General features: G+C 47.6%; 3 protein-coding genes across 6 annotated transcripts in view; 1 reads left to right on the top strand and 2 right to left on the bottom strand.

Annotated features, from left to right (window-relative positions):
* Window positions 1-22,500, top strand: part of LOC310719501 (beta-1,4-galactosyltransferase 3) — a 389,210-nt gene that overhangs the window by 186,944 nt on the left and 179,766 nt on the right. The window lies entirely within an intron of this gene.
* Window positions 4,066-9,398, bottom strand: LOC310719489 (uncharacterized protein). Its single transcript, XM_083529273.1, has 8 exons — window positions 8,846-9,398; window positions 7,541-7,647; window positions 7,278-7,381; window positions 7,029-7,203; window positions 6,826-6,937; window positions 6,446-6,534; window positions 6,289-6,359; window positions 4,066-5,124 (listed from the first exon to the last, which is right to left on the bottom strand). Exons 1-8 carry the CDS (start codon window positions 9,314-9,316, stop codon window positions 4,127-4,129), a joined length of 2,127 nt encoding a protein of 708 aa, XP_083385399.1. The 5' UTR covers window positions 9,317-9,398; the 3' UTR covers window positions 4,066-4,126.
* On the bottom strand, window positions 15,175-19,433 carry LOC310719492 (zona pellucida sperm-binding protein 3-like). Of its 4 annotated transcripts, none has more exons than XM_083529283.1 (8): window positions 18,840-19,433; window positions 18,106-18,218; window positions 17,866-17,969; window positions 17,586-17,760; window positions 17,388-17,499; window positions 17,174-17,262; window positions 16,099-16,169; window positions 15,175-15,755 (listed from the first exon to the last, which is right to left on the bottom strand). In XM_083529283.1, the coding sequence occupies exons 1-8, from the start codon at window positions 19,383-19,385 to the stop codon at window positions 15,409-15,411; spliced, it is 1,557 nt and encodes a 518-aa protein (XP_083385409.1). In that variant the 5' UTR covers window positions 19,386-19,433; the 3' UTR covers window positions 15,175-15,408. The 4 variants fall into 4 exon arrangements, with proteins under 4 accessions (XP_083385409.1, XP_083385410.1, XP_083385411.1 ...); XM_083529284.1 differs by having other exon boundaries at window positions 15,175-15,752; XM_083529285.1 differs by having other exon boundaries at window positions 15,592-15,755; window positions 17,356-17,499.

Below are 22,500 nucleotides of genomic sequence, written 5' to 3'. Positions count from 1 at the left end.
CACACACACACACACACACACACACACACACACACACACTCCATTCTCAGCATTCTCCTACTGATATACCCCATGTCCCTCCTCTGCACATGTCCAAACCACCTCAATCTCACCTCCCTCACCTTGTCTCCAAAACGTCCTACATGCGCTGTCCCTCTAATAAACTCATTTCCAAACAGAATCCACTTTCTGTGAATAACAAATTAATACAAACACACACACACACTCTCTCCTTCCATCATATTCATATATAAATGTGGGGTGTTTTAGAGATGAAAGAGTTTATTATTTTGTCCAATATGTTGATATACAGTGAGGAAAATAAGTATTTGAATACGCTGCTATTTTGCAAGTTCTCCCACTTAGAAATCAATGGAGGGGTCTGAAATTGTCATCGTAGGTGCATGTCCACTGTGAGAGACATAATCTAAAAAAAAAAATCCAGAAATCACAATGTATGATTTTTAAACTATTTATTTGTATGATACAGCTGCAAATAAGTATTTGAACACCTGTCTATCAGCTAGAATTCTGACCCTCAAAGACCTGTTAGTCTGCCTTTAAAATCTCCACCTCCACTACATTTATTATCCTAAATTAGATGCACCTGTTTGAGGTCATTAGCTGCATAAAGACACCTGTCCACCCCATACAATCAGTAAGAATCCAACTACTAACATGGCCAAGACCAAAGAGCTGTCCAAAGACACTAGAGACAAAATTGTACACCTCCACAAGGCTGGAAAGGGCTACGGGGAAATTGCCAAGCAGCTTGGTGAAAAAAGGTCCACTGTTGGAGCAATCATTAGAAAATGGAAGAAGCTAAACATGACTGTCAATCTCCCTCGTACTGGGGCTCCATGCAAGATCTCACCTCGTGGGGTCTCAATGATCCTAAGGAAGGTGAGAAATCAGCCCAGAACTACACGGGAGGAGCTGGTCAATGACCTGAAAAGAGCTGGGACCACCGTTTCCAAGGTTACTGTTGGTAATACACTAAGACGTCATGGTTTGAAATCATGCGTGGCACGGAAGGTTCCCCTGCTTAAACCAGCACATGTCCAGGCACGTCTTAAGTTTGCCAATGACCATTTGGATGATCCAGAGGAGTCATGGGAGAAAGTCATGTGGTCAGATGAGACCAAAACAGAACTTTTGGGTCATAATTCCACTAAACGTGTTTGGAGGAAGAAGAATGATGAGTACCATCCCAAGAACACCATCCCTACTGTGAAGCATGGGGGTGGTAGCATCATGCTTTAGGGGTGTTTTTCTGCACATGGGACAGGGCGACTGCACTGTATTAAGGAGAGGATGACCGGGGCCATGTATTGCGAGATTTTGGGGAACAACCTCCTTCCCTCAGTTAGAGCATTGAAGATGGGTCGAGGCTGGGTCTTCCAACATGACAATGACCTGAAGCACACAGCCAGGATAACCAAGGAGTGGCTCTGTAAGAAGCATATCAAGGTTCTGGCGTGGCCTAGCCAGTCTCCAGACCTAAACCCAATAGAGAATCTTTGGAGGGAGCTCAAACTCCGTATTTCTCAGCGACAGGCCAGAAACCTGACTGATCTAGAGAAGATCTGTGTGGAGGAGTGGGCCAAAATCCCTCCTGCAGTGTGTGCAAACCTGGTGAAAAACTACAGGAAACGTTTGACCTCTGTAATTGCAAACAAAGGCTCCTGTACCAAATATTAACATTGACTTTCTCAGGTGTTCAAATACTTATTTGCAGCTGTATCATACAAATAAATAGTTTAAATATCATATATTGTGATTTCTGGATTTTTTTTTTAGATTATGTCTCTCACAGTGGACATGCACCTACGATGACAATTTCAGACCCTCCATGATTTCTAAGTGGGAGAACTTGCAAAATAGCAGCGTGTTCAAATACTTATTTTCCTCACTGTATATGATAAATTCTGATGTCACACTGATTGAATATAAATCACCTACAGAATATAAACACAGGGATCATCAGCAAAAGGTTCCCAAACTGTGGTTTAGTTGTAGTTTTAATGGTCAGATCTCAGCTTTGGAATGTGATTGGACAAAACTAATCAGACTGCTGTGTTTGTCTTCATCTCACTGACATGAATTTTTTTTACCTATAAATCCCAAAGGCTAAACCCCTTACAGTTTCGAGGTCTGACCTTCTTCATTTACACCAGCCAATAACATATACAGGTTTTGGCACTGCACCTTAAATATCAGCTTTAAAGTGTGAGAGAAACAACAATCTTACACCACTGTATTTCATTCCAGTAACATATAGTTTGTATTTTAGGAAATTTGGAGGACGTCGATTGTTTCTCGAAGAATAACCATACGGGCCTTTGTGTCTATTTTATTTCTCTATCAGAAATTCAAGAGAGACACAAAAGAGAAATGAACTGGACACCTGTAATTCCTTGATCCAGGCATATCATGGTTTTAAACAGTCATTTGATGAGATGTGAGCAACAAATGCTAAAAGATGCTAGAAGTTTACAGTCCTGAGGTACTGATCAGAACAAATCAGACTGAAGGCAAAATTCTCTGGAGTGTAATTTGATTCATCAAACTTTAAATCTGAGACCTAAGTGTTTTCATTAGACCACACAATAAGATAAGATTTTGGATTTACACAATTTGGAAGCTCCATTTTAGCTGTAAAAGAGAAATAAGAGACAAACTGGAGTGGTTATGATGGATATTTTTGACATTAAATAATAGTTGATTATGACAAGTTTTATCCACTGATTGTGTTCATCTGGTGGTTATAGGTTTTCACATTTTCTTGGGTGAAAGTCGCCCCCTTGTGGTCACTATTATGTAAATAGTAATTATAGGATTCAAAACACAACGTGAAGCAGAACACAATCATTTACTCACAAAGAGAAAAAGGGAGAAAACCACAGGCAGCTCCAGCAACGAATACAATTAATTTACACCCGTTTCTTTTTTTTTTTTTTTTACCTAAAACATTTATAAATAAAGGTTGGATATTTGAGAAGTTTTTGTTCAGTTACATTCAATAATTTGATTTGTTTGATGATTACCTTCTGAAAACACACACAGAACATGAACACAGAGCAACTCAACACCCCCTCCCCTGAAATAAATAAACAAATGAAAAAAATAAATAAATAAATAAAATTATATATATATATATATATATATATATATATATATATATATATATAAATAAAATACAAAAATAAAACTATAAATAAAAGTAAAAACACTTTTCCCCGAATGGTTCAACATCGTTCACTCAGTAGAAGTGCAGAACCTCGAGTTTTAAAAGATTCTGGTAAAAGTAAAAGTTCTGACTGCACTTTTTCACTCAAGTTAAAGTAAAGAAGTTTGTGCTTTAATAAAAAGGAGTTATTACCTGTTTAAGTGTCACGCTGATAAATAGACGTCATTAATATCACGGCTGTCAATTGATTAGAATATTTGATAGTAATTAATCACATGATTGTCACGAGTTAACTCACGATTATTCATACATTTGTATCTGTTGTAAATGTAAACCTTAAATTAAGTTTTTAGATTAAGTTTATTATTAGTGCAACCAAACTCAACATAGAGCATGACGAAAAAATATTCTTGTAAATGTTTCCACACGGACGGTTTATGAGGTGACATCGGAGAAACTGTACCTCCTCTAACTTTCATACAGAATCAGAGAAGTTTTGTATTCGATGTGAACTGGTTTATCTGCTTTTCTCTGCTGCGAATGTGCTTATCTAGTCCTCTTATTTAGTATACTTAATGCTTGTTGGAGGCAGATGATCCTCAGTGGTGACCCCCTAATGAGAATAAAAAATATGATGTTCTCCAATGTTCCTACAATTCACACAGTCCATGACTGAGAGCGAGACAAACACTGCAGTGCAAATCTGCCATTTCCATCCAATGTTAAATCTGAAGGTCTATCTCAGGAGCCTCCATCTGCAGGACTTATTAGGATCATTTAGGAGCCACACCTGATGTTTAATCGGTTCATCATGTGACCTGATTGGAATAAAATCAGACTTTAAAACACCAACTAAAAAACACCAATAATAAGACAAGCTTTTTTCTGATTATTTTTTATTGCCATCAAGTGAATGGTGTTTTGAGTTTTTCCTCCTCAGCTGAGTCCAAACACTTCCTCGAATATCCTGTAAGGTTCCTGCAGCTCTGCGTGTTTGTACACCGGTGCGATTAGGTTCTGCTCTGCAGAAGGAGCGAATGTTTCAGCTTTTCTGTGCTCACTATCTGGCGTCAGTGAGTCACGTTCAGAATCTGGCAGCAGTTTTTTATACACACCAACCAGTGTGGGCGGAGTCTCTGGTGTGGTCTTTCCATGCTTGTCCTCTGGAGTCAGTATTACATGCTCATTATCTACAATCATTGGTCTTTGCTCACTTTTTAGCAGTAGATCTTTGTGCTCACCATCTGGCGGCGGCAGTCCGTGCTCACCATCTGGCGGCGGCAGTCCGTGCTCACCATCTGGCGGCGGCAGTCCGTGCTCACCATCTGGCGGCGGCAGTCCGTGCTCACCATCTGGCGGCGGCAGTCCGTGCTCACCATCTGGCGGCGGCAGTCCGTGCTCACCATCTGGCGGCGGCAGTCCGTGCTCACCATCTGGCGGCGGCAGTCCGTGCTCACCATCTGGCGGCGGCAGTCCGTGCTTGCTCTCCAGTGTAGGTGTTTCTCCCCATGTGATCTCTCCATGCTCGTCATCGGGTATCAGTATTTTGTGCTCACTATTTGGCATGAGCGTTTTGCGTGTACTCTTTGGCGTGAGTAATCCCTGCTCAACCTCTGGTGTAGGTGTATCCTCCAGTGTGATCTTTCCATGATCACTCTCCTGCGTCAGTACTCCTCTCTCACTATCTGGCATCAGTAGTTCGTTCTCGCTCTCCAGCAGGTGTTCTCTCGGTGGTGTGACGGTTCCATCCCCATGCTCTGACGCGAACGTCCTCTCCAGACTGGTTGTTCCGTAATCTCTGTCAGACAGAAAAAGTTTCTGTTCAGGCTTCGGGGTGAAGATTTCCGTGATGCTCTGTGTTGGGTTTTTACTCTTTCCCTCTGGGTGTTGCTCCACTAAAGTCCCAAATTCACTCGTCAAAGGTTGGATCAGTGCTGCACACAAAAAATATCACCATTAATCTGCATTTCATGGAACGCTCAGATATACATTTAGCAGCTCAGGGGTTAAGGGCCTTGCTCAGGGGCCCTGAGAGTTCCAGTTTGGGGATTTGAATTTAAAAATTTCTGAGCCAAAGTCCAGCACCTTCACCACTAAGCGATCAATTTTCTTTTTTTAAGCCAAATATCCACAAGTATTACAGCTAGCTCACTATTCAGCTGGATTTCAGCCTCAATTTGCATTTGCATGTTCTTACCCATGTACTTCAAAGCAGCTCAAACCCATCAGTGGGTGAGGTGGGTTTGTGTGTGTGCGCGAGTTGGTTTGTGTGTGATGAGTGTGTAAGGTGTGAAAGAGGTGGGTGGGTGTGTGAGATAGGTAGGGGTATGAGGTGGGGGGGTGTAAGGTGTGTGAGGTTGGTGTGAGAGTGAGGTGGGTGTGAGGTGGGTGAGTTGTGTTTGAGGTGGGTGGGGTGAGTGTTGTGTTGAGGTGTGTGGGGGTGTGGGGGTGTGGGTGTGTGAGGTAGGTGGGTATGTGAGGTGTGTGTGTGTGTTTGAGGTGTGTGGGTATGTGAGGTGTGTGGGTGTGTGAGGTGGGTGGGTATGTGAGGTGGGTGGGTATGTGAGGTGGGTGGGTATGTGAGGTGGGTGGGTATGTGAGGTGGGTGGGTATGTGAGGTGGGTGGGTATGCGAGGTGGGTGGGTGTGCGAGGTGGGTGGGTGTGCGAGGTGGGTGGGTGTGCGAGGTGGGTGGGTGTGCGAGGTGGGTGCGTGGTGTGTTAGTGTGCGAGTTGGGTGCGAGGTGGGTGGGGGTGCAAGTTGGGTGTGAGGTGGGTGGGGGTGCGAGTTGGGTGTGAGGTGGGTGGGGGTGCGAGTTGGGTGTGAGGTGGGTGGGGGTGCGAGTTGGGTGGGGGTGCGAGTTGGGTGTGAGGTGGGTGGGGGTGCGAGTTGGGTGTGAGGTGGGTGGGGGTGCGAGTTGGGTGTGAGGTGGGTGGGGGTGCGAGTTGGGTGGTTGTGTGTGAGGTGGGTGGGTGTGGATATGAGGTGGGTGGGGTTGTGAGTTGTGTGGGGGTGTGAGGTGGGTGGTTGTATGTGAGGTGGGTGGGGATGTGAGGTGGGTGAGGTTGTGTGTGAGGTGTGTGGGTGTGAGGTCCTTACTTGTCATCTTAGGGACGCAGTAAGAGTCACAGCACAAACACACCGAGTCTTCACCGTGAAGCTCCTCCCACCTAATACATAAACAAAACAGTGGTGAATACTAAAGAGTGGTAAATTTGCATAAACACAATGTGAGGACGAGGTTTCAGGGTCGTACCTCTGCTCCTGCTGGTCATAGCTGCACAACTTTGACGTCTCTGTTGGAACGGAGCTTCTGATGGACATCTCACAGTGTATAAACAAATACTGCAATAAAAAAAGCTACAATTTGAAACAATCTTAAAACTTTCTGTATTTTTTTTTAGATTCCCTCAAATGTAAATATTTCATACACTGCTTTAGGCTCCACCTACTCTGGATTAGTCAATTCTCTGAAGAACAGCTTTATATTAACGTGCTCATTATTATCCATCATCGTTTTGAAAACATCTCGTTCACCAGGACGTGAACAGAGCATCTAAATGTTTATGGAAGGAGTCCCCTAGGAGAAGCAGAAAGTCTTTGAGATAAACCGCAGGATCATGAAAGTTTCTATACCTTCTGCACTTTTCCCTGCAGGACGAAGGCATCGATGGTGAACCTGACCACGTTCCTCTTGCTGCTGTTTATGAACCTGGACTGGCTGCTCCTCATGCTGTCCATCAAACAGCTGAAGAACATAAAAAGCACAGCAGCTCAGCTATAAACCTTCAGCCTTTAACTCCATGAAAGAAAGCGGTGCATTTGGAAAGGTTTATTACCCGTAGTTATTGATAATGTTGATCTGCGGCAAGGAGTCACGTGAGCTGTTCGTAGTCACGTGACAGAAATGGACGAATAAGCGTTCGCTGTCTGGCACGTAGAGTGTTTCAGCTTCAAAGTACATCAGCTGCCCGATGATGAAGCCTTCAGTGGGAGAGAGTCTGTTCCACTGCGCTGAAACATCGAGAAGCCGTTTAACACGTCAGAGGAAAACGTTTCAGAAACGTGGCATGATTCATGGTCATTACCATCGCAGGCCGTCAGCGTGACGCTGCCTTTCGTCTTCATGGGTTTGAAGTACTTTAACCTCTCAACAGCCGGCACAAAGCCGATCTTATACGAGTAGTAGAACCTGAGAGGAGACAGGAAACGGAACACGAACATCAGCAGAACTTAAACACAAAATGATCCAAACCCACACAACTGTAACCGACCAATCAGCACGAGGCTCACGATTCCGCTAATGCTTGGGTTTATATTTTGGGCTTGTGAGGGAGATGATCAGACTCACCTGTTAAAGTGACACTGCACAGGTACAGAGAACATCTCCGAACCCGACACACCCACAGCAGAGGTGTAGTACAGCATGTTGGAGTAAACAACCGTATTATTTATGATCTGTTTAAACAAAATGAAAGAGAATGTGTTTCCTCACGGCACAGAACATACAGGAGACATCATTACACTCAGAACTAAAGTGAATTATACTTTCAATGTTTTTCTTTTACTGTCAGTGTATTTGTGTTGTGTAGTGATTGTGTGTTGTGTAGGTTGCGCTGTATGATGGTTTATCATGTGAGGGTAGTTGTGTCTCGCTCCGAGTCACAGAACAACACTGTTCATCTCCTCGCTGTTTAGTGAAACAATTCTCTTCTCTTCACTTTCATCTTTCCAACAGAAAAATGTTGGACCTTCACAACAGGTCGGAACTCCTAATCCCAAACCTGTAACCCGGAAAACACAAACCCTGCTTACACACGCCTGTGAAATACGTACACAACAGTTCCAGCCACAATGTGGAATAAACTCTTGTGCCTCCATGTGGGTCTTTTTTTAGTGAGAGCAGCTCAGACTGGTGAAGATTCTCTCATCAGGGTCTCAGATGAAGATTGTGTGTGAATGATATAAATGTGTTTGAACTATTCAGGAAGGAGTTTCACTAAAAATTATTCGAGTTACTGATCACTGGATGGAGAAGGTGGAAAAGATTTGGTTATAAATTGGAATCATGAACACATCACATCCAGACCACCTCCTTAAACACACCACATCATGAACACGTCACATCCAGACCACCTCCTTAAACACACCACATCATGAACACGTCACATCCAGACCACCTCCTTAAACACACCACATCATGAACACGTCACATCCAGACCACCTCCTTAAACACACCACATCATGAACACGTCACATCCAGACCACCTCCTTAAACACACCACATCATGAACACGTCACATCCAGACCACCTCCTTAAACACACCACATTCAGACCACCTCCTCAGCACCTCCACAATCTGCTCCTGACCCACAGGCCTGTGCCACTCTGGGGATTTTTCTGTGCTGTAGTTAATAAATATTATTTTGTTGTTTATGTTTTGAACTTGTTTAAGAGTAAAATCAAATTATTGGTTTGTTTTTTAAATGAATAAATAATCTGAACTCTAAACTCAAAGATCTAAAACACATGAAAGGTCACTCAAGGTGAATGAGAAATATGTTGATTTCTCTAAAGCTGGAAATGTGTACAATCAACAAACGACTTTTATAATCATCATCACGGTGATGAAGATGCTGCAGGTGAAGCTCTTACGCGTCTCAGAGTTCCGCACTCGTGCAGCTCGAACTGGAAGAAGACACTTTGCTCGCTCCTCCTGCTGACGTCGCACGAGCCCAGCCTCACGTGCACGCGGCCGCCGCCGGCCCCCATGCTCGGCGTGTGAACGCGCACGCGCATCTCCCTGGCGCTGCACGCGACACTCACCGGGCCGTTTGGCCTCGCGCGCGTCTTCGGGCGTCGCCGGGGCTCCGGCAGGAGGAGGCGGCGCACGCGCTCGGGCATCGTCTCGCGGCTCTTCGCGTGCGCCGGTGAGAAGTGACGCTTATCCACCCGCGGCGCTCTGTAGTGCAGGAACACCGGCAGGTGTAAATACGGAGCCTCGAGCCCCTCGTACTCTCCGCCCATTACCGGATCCGGTGTGGGGACGGGGAAGGGGAGAGGGGCCGAACCGGCGGCGCGCGCAAATGTACCAAACAAAGCCATAAACACGAACACGAGCCCCATAACCGAACAGCAGCAATCCGAGAAACATCCACTCACCAAAGGAGCTCGCGCTTTCCCACGCGCGGGAGATATATCCCACAATGCACCACGCCCTCCGCCTTAATTAATCTCACAATTAACTCACCTGGCGCGCGCGCGGGAGAAGAAAACTAGCATCAGCAGCTCGAGCTGAGAAACTGCTTCCTGTTGCACGTGATCATTTACTCAGGATTAATACCACACACACACACACACACACACACACGTCCTAATTACCACCAGAGCCTTTTATTATTGATTTCTGTGTGAAAGTAAAAACTAAATCGAGCCTCAGTTCATGTATCAGTGATTAAACACCAGGCTCGTGCATGAAGCGCGTTTACTCTCATTCTCATGCTGTTCTTTAATAAACACTTATTCAGAATAGAGAATAATATTCATTCATTTTACTGTTTCTCAGTTCAGTTCTATATTTTATCTTCTTTTATACGCGTGTTAAAGTGAATTAAATTTATTTTTTCACCACGAACACTGAAGCAGAAATAAATTTCATTCAGCAAACTGAAACTGACCAACAATGAAGAAGCAACACACACACACACACACACACACACACCACCCCTACACTCCACCACACACACACACACACACACACCACCCCTACACTTCACCACACACACACACACACACACCACCCCTACACTCCACCACACACACACACACACACCACCCCTACACTCCACCACACACACACACACACACCACCCCTACACTCCACCACACACACCACACACACACCACCCCTACACTCCACCACACACACACACACCACCCCTACACCCCACCACACACACACACACACCACCCCTACACTCCACCACACACACACACACCACCCCTACACTCCACCACACACACTCCACCACACCACACACACACACACACCCCCCCCCCCCCACACCCACACACACACACACACACACACCACCCCTACACTCCACCACACACACACACCACCCCTACACTTCACCACACACACACACACACACCACCCCCTACACTCCACCACACACACACACACACCACCACCCCTACACTCCACCCACACCCACACACACACCACCCCTACACCCACCACACACACACACACACCACCCCCTACACTCCACCACACACACACACACACCACCCCTACACCCCACCACACACACCCACCACACCCACCCACACACACCCCCCCCCCCTACACTCCACCACACCCCCCCCCACACCCACACACACACACACCACCCCACACTCCCACCCACACACACACCACCCCTACACCCACCACACACACCACACACACACACACACACACCACCCCTACACTCCACCCACACACACACACACCCACACCCACCCCTACACACCACCACACACACACACACACACACACCACCCCACCACTCCACCACACACACACACACACACCACCCCTACACTCCACCACACACACACACACACCACCCCTACACTTCACCACACACACACACACACACACACACACACACACCACCCCTACACTCCACCACACTCCACCACACACACCACCCCTACACTGCACCACACACACCACCCCTACACTCCACCACACACACACACTCCCCCCCCTACACTCCACCACCCCCCCCCACACTCCACCACACACACCACCCCTACACTCCACCACACACACCACCCCTACACTCCACCACACACACACACACACACCACCCCTCACCCCACCACACACACACACACACACCACCCCTACACTCCACCACACACACACACACACCACCCCTACACTCCACCACACACACACACACACCACCCCTACACTCCACCACACACACACACACACACCCCTACACTCCACCACACTCCACCACACACACCACCCCTACACTCCACCACACTCCACCACACACACCACCCCTACACTCCACCACACTCCCCACACACACCACCCCTACACTCCACCACACACACCACACACACCACCCCTACACTCCACCACACACACCACCCCTACACTCCACCACACTCCACCACACACACCACCCCTACACTCCACCACCCACACACACACCACCCCTACACTCCACCACCCCACACACACCCCACCCCTACACTCCCACCACACACACACACACTCCACCCCTACACTCCACCACACACACACACACTCCACCACACCTACACTCCACCACACACACACACACACTCCCCCCCCTACGCTCCACCCCCCCCCCCCCCACACTCCACCACACACACACACCACCCCTACACTCCACCACACACACACCCACCCCTACACTCCACCACACACACACACACCACCCCTACACTCCACCACACACACTCCACCACACACACACACACACACACACACACTCCCCCCCCCCCCTACACTCCACCACACCCCCCCCCCCCCCACACTCCACCACACACACACACACACACACACCACCCCTACACTCCACCACACACACACCACCCCTACACTCCACCACACACACACACACACACACACCACCCCTACACTCCACCACACACACACACACACACACCACCCCTACACTCCACCACACACACACACACACCACCACCCACCCACCACACACACACACACTCCACCCCTACACTCCACCACACACACACACACACCACCCCTACACTCCACCACACACACACACACACCACCCCTACACTCCACCACACACACACACCACCACCCCTACACTCCACCACACTCCACCACACACACCACCCCTACACTCCACCACACTCCACCACACACACCACCCCTACACTCCACCACACTCCACCACACACACCACCCCTACACTCCACCACACACACCACACACACCACCCCTACACTCCACCACACACACCACCCCTACACTCCACCACACTCCACCACACTCCACCACACACACCACCCCTACACTCCACCACCCACACACACACCACCCCTACACTCCACCACCCACACACACACCACCCCTACACTCCACCACACACACACACACTCCACCCCTACACTCCACCACACACACACACACTCCACCACACCTACACTCCACCACACACACACACTCCCCCCCCTACGCTCCACCCCCCCCCCCACACTCCACCACACACACACACCACCCCTACACTCCACCACACACACACACCACCCCTACACTCCACCACACACACACCACCCCTACACTCCACCACACATACACCACCCCTACACTCCACCACCCCTACACCACCCCTACACCACCCCTACACTCCACCACCCCTACACCACCCCTACACTCCACCACCCCTACACTCCACCACCCCACACTCCACCACCCCTACACTCCACCACCCCCACACTCCACCACCCCTACACTCCACCACCCCCACACTCCACCACCCCTACACTCCACCACACACACACCACCCCTACACTCCACCACACACACACCACCCCTACACTCCACCACACACACACCACCCCTACACTCCACCACACACACACCACCCCTACACTCCACCACACACACACCACCCCTACACCACCCCTACACTCCACCACACACACACCACCCCTACACCACCCCTACACTCCACCACACACACACCACCCCTACACCACCCCTACACTCCACCACACACACACCACCCCTACACCACCCCTACACTCCACCACACACACACCACCTCTACACCACCCCTACACTCCACCACCCCTACACCACCCCTACACTCCACCACACACACACCACCCCCCCTACACCACCCCTACACCACCCCTACACTCCACCACACACACACCACCCCTACACTCCACCACACACACACCACCCCTACACCACCCCTACACTCCACCACACACACACCACCCCTACACCACCCCTACACTCCACCACACACACACCACCCCTACACCACCCCTACACTCCACCACACACACACCACCTCTACACCACCCCTACACTCCACCACCCCTACACCACCCCTACACTCCACCACACACACACCACCCCCCCTACACCACCCCTACACTCCACCACACACACACCACCCCCCCTACACCACCCCTACACTCCACCACACACACACCACCCCTACACTCCACCACACACACACCACCCCTACACCACCCCTACACTCCACCCCCCTACACTCCACCACCCCTACACTCCACCCCCCCTACACCACCCCTACACTCCACCACACACACACCACCCCCCCTACACTCCACCACACACACACCCCCCCTACACTCCACCACACACACACCACCCCTACACTCCACCACACACACACCACCCCTACACCACCCCTACACTCCACCACACACACACCACCCCTACACCACCCCTACACTCCACCACACACACACCACCCCTACACCACCCCTACACTCCACCACACACACACCACCTCTACACCACCCCTACACTCCACCACCCCTACACCACCCCTACACTCCACCACACACACACCACCCCCCCTACACCACCCCTACACTCCACCACACACACACCACCCCTACACTCCACCACACACACACCACCCCTACACCACCCCTACACTCCACCACCCCTACACTCCACCCCCCCTACACCACCCCTACACTCCACCCCCCCTACACCACCCCTACACTCCACCACACACACACCACCCCCCCCTACACTCCACCACACACACACCACCCCCCCCTACACTCCACCACACACACACCCCCCCTACACTCCACCACACACACACCACCCCTACACTCCACCACACACACACCACCCCTACACTCCACCACACACACACCACCCCTACACTCCACCACACACACACCACCCCTACACCACCCCTACACTCCACCACCCCTACACTCCACCCCCCCTACACCACCCCTACACTCCACCACCCCTACACTCCACCCCCCCTACACCACCCCTACACTCCACCCCCCCTACACCACCCCTACACTCCACCACACACACACCACCCCCCCTACACTCCACCACACACACACCCCCCCTACACTCCACCACACACACACCACCCCTACACTCCACCACACACACACCACCCCTACACTCCACCACACACACACCACCCCTACACTCCACCACACACACACCACCCCTACACCACCCCTACACCACCCCTACACTCCACCACCCCTACACCACCCCTACACTCCACCACCCCTACACTCCACCCCCCCTACACCACCCCTACACTCCACCCCCCCTACACCACCCCCCCTACACTCCACCACACACACACCCCCCCTACACTCCACCACACACACACCACCCCTACACTCCACCACACACACACCACCCCTACACTCCACCACACACACACCACCCCTACACTCCACCACACACACACCACCCCTACACCACCCCTACACTCCACCACACACACACCACCCCTACACTCCACCCCCCCTACACTCCACCCCACACACACCACCCCCCCTACACCACCCCTACACTCCACCACACACACACACACCACCCCTACACTCCACCACACACACACCACCCCCCCTACACCACCCCTACACCACCCCCCCTACACCACCCCTACACTCCACCACACACACACCACCCCTACACTCCACCACCCCTACACCACCCCTACACTCCACCACACACACACCACCCCTACACCACCCCTACACTCCACCACCCCTACACTCCACCACCCCTACACTCCACCACACACACACACACACACACACACACACACACACTCTACCCACTTTTTAAAAAAAAATTATAATTAAATGAATGTAAATTGTATTTATTAATGACACTTGGCTCTGATGATAAACTCAATCATGGAGAAGAACTTTCATCATAAAGTCCAAAAGATTTTATTTCTCCAACAGGAATGCTGAAGAGAAAAACAGAAAGAAATCTCAGAGCAACTACAAGAAGACTTTGGTTTATGTGACGTTTCCAATTGAGGAGTGGTGTTGTGAAGCAGGATGTGGAGACTGATCTTTTTCTCCACCTTATTAATCTCAGGAGCATCGCCTTGGACTCTCAAAGTTCATCCTGGCTGCAGGGACAAACAGCACCGTGTTCCTCTTCAAATACTCGTTGTTTTCCCAGATTCCTTCAGAGAACTTCTCCACCGAGTCAGTGTGTTTTCCTGCACATCTTTTTCCTTCTCTTTATCTCCAGCTTTCTTTCCTTCCACCACCCCCTCATCACTTATTTCATCATTCACCATGTCTACAACACCCACCAGAACTTCCTCCTCTAACTCCTCCCCTGCCAATATCTCCTCCTCCTCCCTGTGGGACTCCTCAGGATGATGTAAAAGGACGAAGCCGGGCACCGTGTTCAGAAACTCCTCAGATGTTTTAGAGGAAACATTGTGAATGAAGCTCCATGACTTGCTGCTCACCAGGAACTGCTCGATGCGGGACGCTGCTGAGATCAGACCAAACGAAACACCACACAGGCGTCTGATTTAGTAATAAACTCTGATCAGATTCTAAACTCAAACAATCCATTTTTACATACAGATACATTTTATACCCAATTCAACATTTATTCCTTTAATCATGTACATTTACACTCAGGGCCACAAATTCATCCGTTTCCTTTTATACTGAATCACAAAGAGTTTAAAACCTCAAACAGATATTTTATAGATTATTGCAATTAAAAATCTAAACTAATTATTGTATAAAATCACGAGATCATAAAATAGTGCTGTATAATAGTGATTATATAAACACACACACACACACACACACACACACACACTTACTGAACCCTGCAGGCAGACACTCAGAGTTACAGCAGCTACAAACAGCAGCGTCTCCATCCAGCTCCTCCCACCTGATCAGAAACATTGTTTTATTACACACACACACACACACACACACACACACACACACACACACACACACACACACACACACACACACACACACACACACACACACACACACACACACACACACACACACACTCCTGATCGCCTCTTTTTCTCCATGTTTTGTAGAGAAACTAAAATCGGTATGCTGAGGAGACGGGGGACGTGTGGGACTGAAGGAGAAAAATATAAATCATATATTTATGTATTTGTTAGTCATGTGATCTGTTTAAACACAGTCACGAGTTCCATATACAAGAAAGTACTTTATTTATCTACGTTTCCACTTCAAAATCCCTTCACACAGCAATACAGCTCCTCCAGCATTCTTCTGGAACATGTCCTGGAAGTCTTTAGTCAAAACGGCGACATTTGAGCTTCGTCTTCGAGAAGAGGGCGAAGTCCCCAGGAGCCAAATCAGGTGAGTAGAGCGAGTGCGAAAGTAAGATCACGTGGTTTCTGGTGAGAAACTCACGTGCGAGGAGAAGATCTGTGACCGGTCGCACACCGGTCACAGATCGGTCACACCGGTCACTAACCCTAACCCTAACCCGGAGCTGGAGCTGTTCTGAGCACATGTACACACCACCATGTCTTTTAGCACACTGGGTTATGAAGCTCGGTGCTCCCTGTGACTGTGCAAGCCTTATGCTGCCATCTTCTGATGACACCACCTCATATATTAATGTCAGGGTTCAGATCCCTTTTTGTTTTGTTTTTTAAAGGGGGATGAAACGCTGACTTGCATCAAGTGTGATTGTGATTTCTTTGGAAAATGTTTAGTTTTAGACGGAGAAGCTTCATTCTCAGATCCAAAACAGGAAATACAGAACAGGTCCCTGTGAAAGAGCCGTTACTATAGAAACTGTTTCATTCTAATACAAACCATTGATTTATAGCTGCACAGATGTTGGAACTGCTGTTATATGAATCTTCAGCAGTGTGGAGTAAATGTGCTGTATCTCACCGGTGTTCAGACTCGCTGTAGGTGCAGGACTTCGCTGAGACGATCGCAGACGACTTTCCAACCGCAACAGTGCAGTGCAGATAAAAACGCTGATCACAGACGCACAAACAGGAGTCAGTGTGTTAACGATAAACATTTCTTACACAATCCATTAGAATGAAGCACAGAGTCAAATATTCAACCTGCATTTCAAATGTTTTAAAAATGTTTGAACCTCTGACTCCTCCTCTGAGAAGGAAAACGTGTCGAGCGAAAAGCGCAGGACGTTCTCCTGCCTGGAGACGAAGCGTGACCGACTTCCTGTCCGCATGCTGTCCACCATGCAGCTACAACACGCACGAAAGGAAAACGTGAGCAAAAACGTCGTAGCGACGGCGTCTGGACCAGGAAGTAAAACGCCATGCCGGATTACCCAAAGTTGCTGATGACATCATAATGCTGGGTGGAGCTGGAATCCTCACTCGCTGTAACGTGACAGGCCTCAACGTAAACACTGCTGTCCTCCGAGATCACGTCTACACCCACTTCAAAGTACACAGGCTCCCCGAGGACGTAAGTCGTGTTTTCTGGGAGTTCCTCCCACTTGTCTAGAAACACACACACACACACACACACACACACACACACACACACACACACACGATTACAGAAAGTAAATCTTGAACCTGTGTAAAGGTGAACTGTGATCTCACCGTTACGCAGAGACACACTGAAGACCTGCTTCCTGGACAGTGTCTTTCTAAATGACCGCAGACGAAACTCCGGCAGAAATCCAATTTTATACGAATAATAAAATCTGGAGGAAAAATTTCATAATCATTAGTGTAAATAAACTTCAATCCAATAAATAAACCTAAACACCAACACAAATTAAAATCTGTGGAGAATGAAACTGATGTTCTTCAGGGTTCCTGTGGTGTGGAGGTTCTTACCGATCGTACACACACTGGACGGGTAGCTTCAGCGGCACGGCTCTGATCACGGACCCCTGATTCTCCGGCCTGTACACAACCTCGTTTGAGTACAAAAGCTGACCCTTTACTACCTACACAAACAAAAGATCTCGATTAGTTCACAACACGTCACACACACGTCCTGCTAACAAGCACTGGAACGTTAGTCGGATTTTACTGACTAGCAGATGATAACGATATAAACCAGAAGCTCCGAAATCATTTACAGACTTTAGAACTTTATTGGACCTCCAGGCTGCAGAACAGATGTTTTGCTCGGTGGTGATGAACTCTGACTGGAATACAGGTTTATATTTTCGCGTGCGCTCTGATACGTTCTCGTTTCCATAGTAACGGCTCCTTCATGTTTTGTGTAAGGAGATGTTTGTTCAGGATGTATGGAAGGAGTCTCCAGTGTCAGTCAGTCAAGTGATGCTGTAACAAAGTCTTCAGACTTTAGGACAGAAGAGCGAGAGGAGGGTGAGGGTACGAGCGTTTATAGCTGCTAGAAATGGGACAACATTCACTGAGCAATAACATTAATGCTTTTTTATTCACAGCAGTTTTATGCCTGAACTCATTTCTCTTTTATGTGTTTCTGCTTCCTTTCACTTTAATATACACACACACACACACACACACACACACACACACACACACACACACACACACACACACACACACACACACACACACACGTGATCTTTTCTTACCGAGATCGAACTTCCACACTCATTCAGGTTGTACCGGAAATACAGCACGCTACCGTCAGCACGTGACGCCGGACATGTTCCCAACCGGAAATAAGCGGCGGAGCTCCGGAAGTTCAGCACATCCAGGTTAATTCGAACAGTAATCTTGCTGTAGCCACACCACAATTCCACTCCGTGATTATTATTGACAGGAGTGACCTGGATGTGAGTCTGGAGCTTTTGTGGGATTAAAATATAAGAGAGCGCGCTGGGGAACACCCTACTTCCGGTTACAGGACTGAAGAGCTCCTTCGAGACAGCAGGAGAGGACTGATGGTGGAACATGGGCAGGAGGAGATAAGGAGGTGTGATGCTGGTTGGAGGAGGAGGATGATTGATAAAGTCACCTTCCTTGATCTCCGGCCCTGGTTCCATGTAAAGCTCCTGCTCCGGTGACGTGATGGTGCTGAATCTCTGATCATCTCCTCTCCAAGCTACAACCAACACACACCCCAGTAAACTCAACACACGCACGTGCAGAGAGTAGAGGAGCCGCGCGCCACCCATTTCAGCTCCACACACACTCTTGTCTGACTTCTCCACAAAAGCTGGAAGCTTCACCGGGAAGGAAAAAAAAAAACTTCAAAAGAACATGAAACGGAGGTTAAGACGCTGCTGCAATTAAGTCACCTGAGGCGGGGTGACGTCACTGCTTAATTGCAAGGCCCCGCCCATTCAGCAGTAAATTAAGATACTGGTCATTATGTGCAATCCTGCAGAAGACTTGCTCCTGAAGTGTGTTTATAGCCTCCGGCTTCTTCTTCTTATTTACTGCTGTATGCTTTTTCTTCTCTTCACCTGAAAGGTGTCCTGACAGAAATCTGATTTATAGAGATTTAAGCGTTGAAAACACTACACTACCCTCTGCTGGTCACCTCTGTGTAACTACACCATTGAAAAAAATCCAACTAAATTATGATAAATATATATTTTATTTAAAACTGAAATTAAAAAACTGTACATTATAGTTCCATAAGATACGTGGAAATCATTCACATGTAAGTAGTTAAGATATATGGACATATCATTTGTGTGTGTGTTGCGTGCAGCTTTCACACTCCATTCACGAGTTTATGACTTATATATAAGATATTGTGGAGAATGAAAATTACAGGAACTACAGAGAACCAATTTACAGATTGAGGAACTACACTGAGCAGAAACACGGGGTGAAGAACAGAGGTCTGAATCAGTAACACTACACACACGTGTGATGTTCATCCTCACTACAATGAACTTCTACTGCTTACTGTTCATCTGATGTGAAAATATCTTCAGTAGTAATAAAGACCATTAAGCAGATTAATGTTCTAAAGATCTACAGCTGTTGCCCCTAGCTGTGTGTGTGTGTGTGTGTGTGTGTGTGTGTGTGTGTGTTGCCCTTCCATGAACTGCTGAATGCCATTCAGTCCTTGGTGAATTTTCCTGTCCTGTGCCCAGAATTCCCAGGATAAACTTCAGATCCAGGATGAATGATTCCGAATAAAGAGTTGAGAAGGACGGGTTCTCCCTGAGTCATGGTTTCTTCCAACGGTTTGACCTTCTGAGCTCTGACATCATTAAAGACACTGTTCAGATGAAATAATACACTTCTATTGTCTAACACACATTTCCTTATTGTTGTTATTGTGTTTAACAGGAAACACATTCGAACTTCAAGAATGTTAAAGATTTATATTCAATCTATAGGTAGGCAATTTCCAACCATAGTTCTGACATCATGCTGCACAAAAGTATTGGCACCCCTCTATTCCATTCTTCTGCCTGCCTCTGCAGGCTTTCTTTCCCTTCTACCCAGTCATAAGTCACACTTTAAATCAACATGTTCCTCATATTCCTGACCACGATCAGAGAGAAACTCAAATAGTTTTTCTGCTTCAACAGGCCAGGCTGAACAGCCAGTAGTGTGTGTAGAGCAGGTCGATACTACAGTGTTGAGAAAGGGGGTTCTCCAAAGAACAGGGATAGGAACCTGTGGAGATGCAGTTTCAAAAATCCATCACTGAAAAGGAAACATTATGGACACTTGGCACTGTGCAGACATGACTGAACAACACACGTCCACCATGTTGTTCAGCTTTGGAGATGTTGAACATGACTAACGCTCATCTTTTTCCCAGTAAACTTTCCTCTTACCTTCAACATTCAACATAATATTTCACAAAAACCTGACCTTCAGCATCTCTTTCTCTCTGTATGATTACATACATGACAGATTTCAGTCGTATGAAATTCCACTCCATTAGAACATGCAAACATTCCTGCTGGAGATCTTTGTGAGTGAGTGATTTCCTAAATATCTGCACATTTATAGAATATTTCTCTTTATTAGATGATCAATGCTTTTTCTACACATATTGACTCATTTCAGGCTTACAGTCGTCTCGTACTGGCAGATCATTTCTGTTCTCTATAAATAAAACCATTAGAATTCAGCTTGCAAAATAGAAAAATATAGAACACTTCGAGTCAGAAGCGAGTAAAAACAAAACAAATGCAGTTCAGTTTTCTTGGTAAATACAATATACACACACACACACACACACACACACACACGTGACAGTGTAGTAATGAAAATAAACCACAGCATTGTATCTGCACTGGTCTGGTCACATGACTGGGTGGATTAGAGAGGGGTGCCAATAGTTTCCTAAACTTTCTACATGGCATTGTGTTCATGTTGTACATGTGTTGTTGGACAGCTTAAGAGTGTGTGTGTGTGTGTGTGTGTGTGTGTGAGTAATAAACACACCGTCAGACTTAAAAATATTTCCATTCACCATGAAGACCATGAAGACGATGAAGGTGTCCCTCTTCCAAGGATCCTTCATTTCTTTCAAAACTGGAACGTGACCAACATCATGCTGACATTCTCATAAACGTTTCACACGTGGCAAATTCGTAAGAACTCTTTCTCCCTCACACACACACACACACACACACACACACACACACACACACACACACACACACACACACACACACACATCTTCACATGTATATATATATTTATAAACCCCTCTCAGGATTACAAAACTGGTTTTATTTTGTGTTCGTTGCCTAAGCAGGGAAGACGGTTTCCTACTCAATCCCTATTCAGACAGGATTAGTTTTCAATGTAGATGTGTAACGTAATTCCTGAGCTTGAAGTGCAGGTACACTGAACTGGTATGATGGTCATGTGACCTGATAATAATTAAACCTGGCCACACCCCTTTTACACAAGCACTTAAATCAAACCATCAGTGTGTGTGATGAACATGGTAAAGCCACGCCCACCTCTTTCACTAATACAGAGATCGCACATACTGTGTGATTCGATTGACCCCCTGTCCTGCAACACACACACACACACACACACACACACACACACACACACACACACACACACACACACACACATTCAGAAAACTAATCCAGTTTGAACATAGCTTATAAAATTGACATAAACAGAAGATTTGGGTTAAATAAATGGGACTCCCTACCTAGGCTCCCGAACAGAACACAGAAACAGCAGAAGCAGTGAGAAAGATCAAATATCACTGGTAATACATTAGTGAGGACCGCTAAGCCCCGCCCACTGTCAACAATTTACCACCAATCATTTTTCACACAATTTATG

This window comes from Silurus aristotelis (genome assembly GCF_946808225.1).
Source record: "Silurus aristotelis genome assembly, chromosome: 25".
NCBI classification, from domain to species: domain Eukaryota; kingdom Metazoa; phylum Chordata; class Actinopteri; order Siluriformes; family Siluridae; genus Silurus; species Silurus aristotelis.
This window is presented reverse-complemented; position numbering and strand designations above follow the sequence as displayed.